At 58.1% G+C, this 10,161-nt stretch overlaps 2 protein-coding genes across 2 annotated transcripts in view; one reads left to right on the top strand and one right to left on the bottom strand.

The window, feature by feature from the left end:
• The first annotated feature begins 322 nt into the window (after positions 1-322).
• TLDC2 (TBC/LysM-associated domain containing 2) lies at positions 323-4,355 on the top strand. The gene is made up of 6 exons (XM_005512211.3): positions 323-690; positions 1,358-1,516; positions 1,941-2,093; positions 2,269-2,364; positions 2,977-3,050; positions 3,439-4,355. Exons 1-6 carry the CDS (start codon positions 517-519, stop codon positions 3,572-3,574), a joined length of 792 nt encoding a protein of 263 aa, XP_005512268.2. The 5' UTR covers positions 323-516; the 3' UTR covers positions 3,575-4,355.
• Positions 4,356-7,592: 3,237 nt separating this feature from the next.
• SAMHD1 (SAM and HD domain containing deoxynucleoside triphosphate triphosphohydrolase 1) overlaps positions 7,593-10,161 on the bottom strand; it is a 28,479-nt gene continuing 25,910 nt past the window's right edge. The window contains exon 16 of the mRNA XM_065032701.1: positions 7,593-9,503. Coding sequence (XP_064888773.1) covers positions 9,384-9,503 — 120 coding nt within the window. The 3' untranslated portion in view covers positions 7,593-9,383. The remainder of the gene's footprint in view (positions 9,504-10,161) is intronic.

Here is a 10,161-nt window from a genome sequence, read left to right as displayed (position 1 = left end):
GCTGGGCCCACAGGCTTACGGCCATTCTGGCTGTTTTGAGGGGCATCAGTGGGAAGGGGACACACCGGGCACGTCAGCCCCTCCCTGGTTTGCAGGATTCTGGGGCAGTGGGTGCCTGGGCTGGGGTTCGCTCCCCCTGCCGCTGCCGAGCCCCCTGAGCCGGCTGTCCCAGGGCCCAGCTCACCCGACCGCGGGACAGCAGCCCCGGTTGTCCCTCCCGGAGCGAGGGGCTCGTGTCACCGCGTCCCCAGGGGAGGTGTTGGCAGTTGCTACAACCATTGCAACAGTTGTGTTGCAAAGAGCAACACAAGCACGAGCTGCTTGTTGATCCCAAAACAAGGACTCCTCATGGCCTTGGGGTTCCCGCTTGGAGATCCAGAGCCTGGACCGGGCGGCGGTTGGGGTGCAAGGAGGTGACAGTCACCAGATACCCCGCACCTGGCTGGAGGGGACACCAGCCCACCCACCCCAGCCCCTGCAGGACCTGGCTCTGCAGGGGGCACATCCTGGTCCCCCATGTGCTGGGCAGGCTGCCGGCACCCCCCCTCACCCTGGCACAGCCCGGCGGCCAGGGAGGGACCAGCGCGGGTGAACATTAACCCGGGGCGGTGTCGAGGGCTCCCTGGCAGTGTGGCTCCCAGCACCTGCGCACCGGCAATGAGGGGGCTCCGCGCCCGCTACCACCTCCTGGTAGGTCCAGCGTGACGCGGTGGGCGCTGGGAATGAGTCCTGGGGCATCGGCTGGGCTGGACGCATCTGGCTGGACAGACAGGGCTGCCGCGGGGCGAGCGAAGGGCTGGGAGGTGCGGGGGGTGATGGGCACAGTCAAGACTTGCCCCTTAGCCCCGCTGTCCCCTGAGGATTCAAGCACCCTGGGGACAGGAGAACTGCTGCTGCCTTGGGCTGCTCTTGTCTGTCCCCTCGGGGTGTTTTCTGCCTGTTCCCCACCAGCAGCAAGGAAATGCTGCCCAGCTGCCATTGGGCAGCGGCTGCACCCTGAGACACTTGTCACCAGCTGCCACCAGGACTAAGGCACATCCCTGTCCCCACACACACTGCAGCCCAGCCCTGGGCTCATGGCTGAGGTTGAGCCGAGCTTGTGGAAGCCTCCCCTGCCTCCTCTTCCTCTCTGCCTCCTCCTTGGGGTGCCCCACACCCTCGTGACTTCCGTATACAGTGGGGTCATGGCCTGGCGGGGCGCCATGGCACGGCAGGGCTGCCACGAACGGCCGGGAGCTGGGCTGCAGGCTCAGCCAAGCGCCCATCAGTGTGGCCTCTGGGCCCCTTTGCCCAGCCCCTGGGTGTGCGGGTTTGGGGATGCTGCTCCCTCGGGATGCTCACCTGCACCTGTCCCCAGCCTGACCAGGACGAGGAGCTGCCTGAGGGACATGGGGACACAGCTGCAGAGGAGCAGCCAGGCTGGGAGGGAGCCCCAGCAGCCCCTGCGCCAGAGGAGCTGTGCAGGCTGGTGCTGAGCACGCAGAGCAGCATCCTGCGGGACAGAGACATCCAGGAGGTGAGGGACCCTCCCGCCAGCACGGAGACCCCCATCCTCTCCATCACCCCCACGGTCCTGGACCAGCGAGAGGCCAGATGGATGAAATCCACACGTCCCTGGGTACAGCCACCTCAGCAGCCCTGCTTGCGGGGGGTGCCAGAGCAGGGGAGGATGTCTGGGGGGACATTTCAGAAGGGTTGTCAGAGTGAAGATGCTTGAGGGGGCATCATGGGAGGCTGCTGGGGAGCTGGGAGCATGAGAAGACCCCTGAGGAGGTCAGGGGAAGGATGCTTGGGGACACATTTCAGGAAGACGCTCAGGTAACAGGAGGTCTCTTGAGAAGACGCTTTGCTGGGAGGGTGCTCATGGACATCTCTTGGGAGGCTGCTCGGGGCTGGGCAAGATGCTCAGAAGCAGCCTTGCTGAGCCCCCTGTGCCCCAGCTGGGCCCCCACCTGCCCCCCCGGCTGACGCAGCAGCCCTGGCACCTGCTGTACTGCACCGGACGGGACGGCTTCAGCCTGCGGAGCCTGTACCGCTGCGGGGGCCGCCCGGGCTCCCCGGCCCTGCTGCTCATCAGGGACACGGAGGCGCAGGTACGGCCGGGCCCCCCCCAGCACAGCTGCCCCTGGGGACAGCAAACCTGGTGTCACCGAGGGCTGGTGACGTCCTCGCTGCTGCCGGAAAGATGGGGGATACGTTCCAGCACTGGTGAGCTCCACTGAGCACCACAGCATGGGACACCCCCCCACACTCTCTGTTCACTCCCAGGCCTTCGGTGCCTTCTCTGCCACCACCTTTCGCTGCAGCAATGGCTTCTATGGGACAGGAGAGACCTTCCTCTTCTCCTTCTCCCCGGAGCTGAAGGTGGGGGCCGCAGGCTGCAACCATGGGGTGTCACGGGCTGTTGGGGCGGCTGGTGATGCCCCTGGGACCTGGTCACATCAGGGGGTCCCCAAGGTGCTGGGGAGGGGTCTGGGGTGATGGTGTGGGGGACATGGCCTCACTTGGCCAGATGTGGGTGAAGCAAAGGGACCCTGCTGGGGTCTCTGCCCACTGTAGCCCTGGGGGTTCATCCAGGGCCGGGGGGAAGGCAAACCCAGCCGGCCGTGCAGGGAGAGGGGCCCAGGGAAGGGGACCTGCTGAATGCCAGTGTGGTCACAGCCCCGTGTCAGTGCGACATGGAGGCAGCTCCACGTCCACCTGCACCAGCAGGGTGTGTGTGTGTGGCAGGGCTGGTGGCATCGGTGAGTGATGCTGCTGGGGCATCAGTGGGTGGCAGCCGCCCTCTGGGAGTACAGGCCAGCACCAGACGGTGCCCACAGGCTCAGCCGGGTCTCCCTCTGCAAGAGCAGGACACAGCAGGGATGGGCAGAGCTGCCTTTGCTCAGCAGCCCCCAGCTGTCCCTTGCAGGATGGTGGCAGGGATGGAGACACTGTGCCCAGCCCATGGTCCCAGCCAGCTGCTCTCCCACACAGGTGTTCAGGTGGACGGGCAGGAACAATTTCTTCATGAAAGGGGATGCGGACCTGCTGGTGCTCGGTGGGGGCAGGTAGGAGCCGCACTGGCAGCTTTGGCAGCCCAGGGGGTCCCCAGCCTCGATGGCGGTTGGGGCCACGATGTGAGCCCAGGCTGCCCTGTGGAGCTGGGTCTGGGCACACAGCGCTGGTCTGAAGCCAAAAGTACCAGTGGAGGTTGTCCAGCAACACCGGCCATTCCAGCCCTGACCCTGCTGCCTGCGGCTGGGTGACAGTCCTGGGGGCAGCTGCTTTTCATGCCCGTCCCCCTTTTGCCCATCCTTTGCCCATCCTCGGCAGGAGGGCACCTGGGAGTGGGGACAGGGAGGTGGCTGGTCCCATGGGAGGTCTGGGGACATCTCCAGGCTCGGAGAAGGCAGGAGAGGGCACCATCAGCCCACTGTGCTGTTGGCACCTTCCCAGCGGTCGATTTGGGCTGTGGCTGGACGGGGACCTGCACCATGGGGGCAGCCACCCCTGCGAGACCTTCGACAACGAGACCCTCTCGCCCCGGGAGCAGTTCTGCGTCCAGGACCTGGAGGTGTGGGGCCTGGCCTGATCCTGCAGCCCACACCTGGGATAAAGGTGGCATCGGGGGCTTTGGGATCGACGTCTGGTGCACAGCCAGCACCCACTGACCCGCCGGGACGGTGCACAGCCTCATCCCTGCCTCCCTCCACCCTGTCCCCACAATGTCCCCATTTCACATGCCAACAGCCGGTGGGGGCAGCGTGATGGGGACAGGCTGCAGTGGGATCTTGGCGCCCCCACAGTGCTGCTGCCACCATGCTGGTGTCCCCAGGGTGGCTGCAGGACTGGCCCACTCCCTGCACCGAGCACCTGCCCACCGGGACAAGCAGAGTCCCCGGGAGGAGGGTGCGCGGCAGGGCCGGCCCCGCGGGGTCCCCAGGTGTGGCAGCGCCATGCTGGCAGCACTGAGCGGGCATGGGCAGCCTCTGCAACAGCGGTGGTGCTGACGGGACATACGGTGACTTCTCATCAATAAACAGGCACAGCTGCACTCCAGCCTTGTCCTTGCCATGGGAACACAAAATGGCACAGCAAAGTTGTGCAAAGCAAGTGGTGGTGAGCAGGTCAGAGCGCTGGCCATGCCCCGTCCCAGCCCGGGGCTGTGCGCCCTCAGCAAGATGGGGGCAGCCCAGGGCGCTGCTCTGGGGTCTGTGGGGACCTGTCCCCGCCTCTGCCATAGTCCACACTCCCTGTCCACCCCGTCACCTCCCCAGGACCACGGCTTCCTCCTCAGGGCTGTCCAGGCTGCCGTGGGCACCTCACCCACCCTGCTCCCCACAGGGAGGGGACAACAGGAGCCCCCAGGCCCCTTCCCCCCCGCCGCCCCACGACCGGCTGCCTCTTCACTGGCCAACTGTCACAGAGGGACCCCAAAAGCCAACTGAGGCAGGCGATAAGCTCCAAACAGACTTTATTCTAAACAGAGCTGTTTAACAGAAAAGCAACTACAAACAGAGTTTATCCAGAATTATTCAGCACTTTGAACACAGTGCAATGACTACTGGTTAGGAGTTAGTTACTACACAGTCAAACTCAAGGGAATCAGATCCCAAAACTCTAGAGTGATGATTCCAAAAGTGCATCGTCTCACTTGGTGTCAAAGTGAGGACTCTAAGGGTACCCAGATCACTTACCGGGTGGACAAGGTGTCTCAGTCCCCAGGGCATGTTCCTTAGGTGGCCAGTTTGAGAATGAGAGTCTCCACCTGCAGACCTGCTGCGCCGAGGAGACTGACTCCAGTTGGGGTCTCTGGCAGCTCCATCGATACCTGAGTTGAATCTGAGCTTTGATCGCTATACCAGGATGGTTCAGAAGCTTCTGAGATTCTCAGCCTGGGCACCTCCTTGGCTGAGGCTCCTGTCTGTTGACCATTTTCCCACTCCTCCTGCTCCCCCAGCCGGTGGGAGGTGAACACCAGGAGTCACCGTGGCCAGACAGGGGGGACATGATGGTCGGTACAGACCCAGGTGTGTACTTGAGGACAGGGACAATGGGGCACAAAAGGTGCTGAAGATCCATCAGCTGCCCTATTGGAAAGTCCAGATCTCTCCAGGGGTGCGCAGCTGCCACACTGACGCAGCCCGGCCTCTTGGCCCTGGACACCGGGCAGCTCTGCTCCTCCTGCACCAGCCGCTGCTCCTGTCCCAGCAGCAGGACCAGCCCCACCAGTGCGGTCCAAGCCAGGGCTGGGTGGCCCAGGGTTTCCACAGGAGGACAAGGACCTGCCCGGTTTGGCTGCATCTGATTGATTTATTTTGGGAGCGTGGCGGGGCACTGAGCTGAAGCATCACCTGTTGTCAGCTCCTATCCTAAACCTGCAATTTGTGAAGCCTGGATCCCACTGAGCCGCTGGCTACATCACTTTACACACCCCCCCACCCTGTGCCTTTCCGCGTTGAACCTCACCAGCCATTCCCTGCTGATTCCATCTCCCACAGCCCCTTGGAGATGCTCCATGGCCAGCTCCTCTCTCCTCGTGCTAATTGACTACTCATCCCCTTTCCAAAGTCGTTTACTGAGCTGCTGAGCACCCTCCGTTGCAGGAGCTGACACGGTCCTTCTGCCCCCATTCGCCCACCCACCCCAGCAGGTGCTCCCTCCTGCCCGCTCCCCTCTCCAAGGCAGAGGCCGCCCTGCCCACGGCACCCAGCACAGGCCAGGGGAGCCTGACGGTGTCGAAGGACATCAGGAGCTGCCGCCTCCTCCAGCTGCTCCAGCCCAGGACCCTCCTGCCCGGCCGCTGAGCCCCACGTTCACCCAGGGTACGGGGCTGCCCACCTCCCTGGGCAACTTGTGCAAGTGCTTGGTCACCCTCACAGAGAAAAAGTGTTTCCTGATGTTCAGGGGGACCTTGCTGTGTTCCAGTTTGTGCCCGTGGCCTCTGGTCCTGTCCCTGGGCACCACTGGAAGGGCCTGGCTCTGTCCTGTCTGCACCCTCCCTCCAGCATCTCCACACCGACGGGATCTCCCTGAGCCTGCTCTGCTCCAGTGAACAGTCCCGGCTCTCTCAGCCTCTCACAGCAGAGACGCTCCAGTCCCTGCATCATCTCCATGGCCCTTCACGGGACTCTTTCCAGTATGTCCTGTCTCTCTTGTACTGGGGAGCCCAGCACCCCAGGGCTGCCTCCCCAGAGCTGAGCAGAGGAGAAGGATCCGCTCCCTGGCCCCGCTGGGACTGATGCAGCCCAGGATGCCATTGCCATACTTGGCTACAAGGGCACCTCGTTGGCTCATGGTCAACTTGTGCCCACCAGGCCCCCAGGGCCTTTCCTACCAAGCTGCTTCCCAGCTGGGCAGCCCCTGGCACATCCTGGTGCCTGGGACTGACCCTCCCTGTGAGCAGGACTTTGCATTTCTCCTTGCTGAACTTCATGAGGTTACTGTCAGCTCATCTCTCCAGCCTGGTGAAGTCCCTCTGGGGAATCATCCGTTCCTCCCTGTCGAGGGATGTATTGTTAACCTCCTCTCCCCCTGCTTCCCCCTTCAGCCCCTCCCTCTCCCCCCTTCCCACTCAGCACAGGCGATCGGGAGGGAAAGAAAGACAGAGAGAAGAGTTGGAAAAATTAAATATGTTTTACTAATGCTACTGATAAAATAGAGAAAATCATACAAAATACACAAAACTAATCTTGAAAGTCCCAGCAACTGCAGAGCAGGCACCTGAAGTCCTGGACTGGACTCTGCAGCCAACCGGAGCTGGATTCAGTCTGTCACTGGCCTCAGTTCGCAGGGACGACTAGCAAGATCCTCTTCTAATGTTGCCATAAGGAAAAAGGGACGAGATCCTCGTGATCTCCCACTTTTATATGAAGTATTCATGTGAATGGGATGTTATACACAGTTGGTCAGTTTCTTGGTCACCTGTTTTCTGTTGCCCCTCTCCCGAGATGTCCATCCATGCTTATCAATAACTTCGCATTCCATTGCTATGTTCACCAAAACATGTATCTGGTTCTCCAGGAAAATGCAGCTGATATGAAGCTTTAGCTGACAGGCACATTCACTGAAAGAGAAACTTGGTTTTAACAAAACCAGGACACTTCCCCTTTGGTGCCATCTGCAAAGTTGCTGAGGGTGGACTCCATCCCATCATCCAGAGCAGTACTGAAGATCACTGGGACTGGGCCCAGTGTTGACCCCTGGGGTGCCCCACTGGTCACTGGCCTCCAATTAGCCTTTGTGCCACTGGCCCAGCCCTCTATGGCCCAGCCCTTTGGGCGGTTTTCAGCCCACCCACCTCTCCGCTCATCCAGCCCGTGCCCACTGCTCCCCGCAGCCACAGGCCGCTCATTCCAGCGCAGAGGGGCCTGGTCGGCCAAGCGCAGCCTCACTCCTCCTTTCACAGCCCCCCCAGCACAGGCTGGATCCTCCGCTCGGCACAACCCCGCGAGCTGCCCCCTCCAGCCGAGCCGGCCCCCTGCAGGTTCACAGCACAGGAGCAGGCATCATGAAACCGCCTCCTCCGCTGGGATGATCGGCAGCGTTTGCAGAATACACCGGGCTGTGCCGGGAAATCGCTTTTAATAAAGTTCACACAGTACAATTCCTTAGAAGAGTGAAATCATTGCTTATAAATTTATTCTCAGTCCCGAGAGGCTCAGATTAACATGAGGAAAAGAAACGCTCTGTCTCAGAATTTAACATTAAGTATGATTTTTTCCTTAAACGTAAGCAAAAGATAGTTCCCAAGTATAAAGTGCACCTTTTATAACAGATTCAAAACAAACCCAAGCAACAGTAACATAATTACATTATTCTGAACAACACTTGATTTTATGCCCATAAGGGAGATAAATGCCTTTACTCTATGATGCTGTTTCTTGAAGCATAATAAGAAATTCTTTAAAAGAGGTCACAACCCCTTCTAACAGTTATCTGGTACACCTGCAGATTGGAAATATTGTTAAAGATACGAACAGCAGAGGCCGCACCGTGTCACCTTTAGACAGACGGGTACGTGTACGTCAGAAAGCAGCAGAGTGCAAAGCAGCTCCTGGTTATTTCAGCAAATGGACTCTGAGTAGGTGGAAGCTCATTCTCCTCCCCCTGCCTACCAGCCGTCAGCTCCCGTGACAAAAAGGGCAAAGGAAATGTAATGAGAGATGGAGAGAGCTCTGCAGTTCTCCCGCAGTGACTTGGCGTTGGGTTAGTTTTCCGCAACTAACCAGTTACCCACACTGGGCTGCCCACATGGAACGCTGAGCTCTTCTTTCCCCACTTCAGATATAAAAACCCAAATCTCGTTCCAATTTCTGAGTGTTACTTAACCTTTTGCTTTGCATTTTCAGTTTTGAGGATGGGCTTTTTCAAGCTTTTAGGTTTTATTTACTGAAAGCAGCCTTCCTCTTGGACCTGAGTAAAACACGAGAGGAAAAGCTCTTCCTCGGGCACTCTTCCACCTGGACAGACATTCGGCAACACTCACGAGTCCTGCCAGGGAAAAACGTGAGAACCTTTATAGTTCTACAAGGGATAAAAAGACGTCACAGGAACAGCGATCAGAGGTCCAGGGACGAGAGGGAAGGGCGACAAGACCGGAGGGTCCGCGCAGGGCCCGGCCGAGCGCGGTGCCGCGGAACAAGGTGCCGCGTCCTGGCAGCGCCGGGGCCGCTCTGTCCTCTGCGAGCGCCCCAGCAACAGACGGGTTTTGTCATTCAGTGTAACAGTAAAAATATAACATTCAATGTAGCATTCGATGTAACAAAAATACACTATAAAACAACAAAAGGCTGCATGGCACTGCAATGCATTGTTATGGCAATAAAAACTGTAGTCGCACTTAGAGCAAGAGACCTGGATCATCAGCAGCTTTTTGAATAACCAGAAAAGCAATCTTTGGTACTTAAAATTCCCCTCTCCCCTCATTTTTGTAAATGAAATTCGTTCTGCTATTCTTGAAGATGCCATCTATGGTTGTTTCAAAGCTCCATGTGTCAGAAGCTCACTCACTGCTCTCTTCCCTGAGCTGGAGGCTCTTCCACTAGTTCATGTCATCTCACAATCATCTGAGGAAGGGATCGGGACTAGAAGGAACAGTAATGTGTCTTCAGCACTTCTTGTAACAACGACGAATTGCAATTTGTAAAATGACTCTTGCTGCACAGTGCCCATACATTCAACAACAAGAACTCAGTTTGTCCTGCTGTAATAGGTTGTTAATTTTTTAGAACTCTGTTTGGGATATGCACTTTGTTTAAGTACCTACATTAAAACCTACTGTATTGTAAAATGCATTTCTGCATTGCTCCATAAATTCTTACAGTCCATCCAACTGGCTTTTAAAAGAATCGGGTTCACTCATCTTCTGAAGAAGCAGACGGAACAGTGCAAACGAAGTGTTACTTATCAAAAGAAAGCTTTTGTCTGCATGAGCGCTCAGGTGTCCTGTGCTCATCATTTCTCGTCTTATTCCAGCTTCTCTTCATTGGAGTCAGATGAGGGGCAACCACATCACCATCCTGTTATTAAAAGTCAGAAAACATTCATGACAATACATGCGCTTTCGCTTTCTATCCTAAAGCAGGGTCAAAAAACCCAGTACCAGACTTAACAGACAAAAATAAATGCAAGGTCCTAGAAGCACTGTAAATGGACAAACACTGCCGACTGCGCATCGGGGATGGATGGTGCTGTAGGTCAGTGGCTGCATCTGGTGGGGAGGAAAGAAAACTCCCCACATATCTGAGAAGCCTTCAGCACTGGCGGCTCACTGCTCCCTGGACTACCACCAGCACTCCCAGAACATCAGCAGGCTTGTACCTTGGGCACCGGTACACAAGGCAGAAACATCATGTAAGTGTTTCCTCTGACTTTGCCACAGTATCTCGTTTAAAACCGTTGCAGTTTCCCAGCTGCGGGTGCTGGGTTGTGCCTCTCGCTCAAACACATGCCCGGTGCAGAACCTGCTGTGGCCCGAGCCGGCCGCGCTCACCCTCGTCAGGTACGGACGTGGTTCTACTGCTCAGACACCGCACACAGACAAGACAGCGATAACCTTTCTAAGCGCAGACATAAGCTGGTGAGACACATTTCTACAACATGCCAGGGCCCGCCAGACGGATATGCCTGCACGGGAAGAACCTGGCTGTAGGACACAACCAGACTGCACAAGCTACA

Source organism: Columba livia, chromosome 16 (genome assembly GCF_036013475.1).
Source record: "Columba livia isolate bColLiv1 breed racing homer chromosome 16, bColLiv1.pat.W.v2, whole genome shotgun sequence".
Classification (NCBI taxonomy): domain Eukaryota; kingdom Metazoa; phylum Chordata; class Aves; order Columbiformes; family Columbidae; genus Columba; species Columba livia.
The sequence above is the reverse complement of the archived record's forward strand: the minus strand, read 5'-3'. Positions and strand labels throughout refer to the sequence as shown.

What these genes read in the sequence shown, in the direction of transcription:
- TLDC2 (XM_005512211.3), top strand. Translation starts at nt 517, where the DNA reads ATGTGCTGGGCAGGCTGCCGGCACCCCCCCTCACCCTGGCACAGCCCG. An exon ending in GCGCCCGCTACCACCTCCTG is followed by an intron (nt 691 to 1,357) that starts GTAGGTCCAGCG and finishes ACCTGTCCCCAG; the next exon opens with CCTGACCAGGACGAGGAGCT. An exon ending in GGGACAGAGACATCCAGGAG is followed by an intron (nt 1,517 to 1,940) that starts GTGAGGGACCCT and finishes CCTGTGCCCCAG; the next exon opens with CTGGGCCCCCACCTGCCCCC.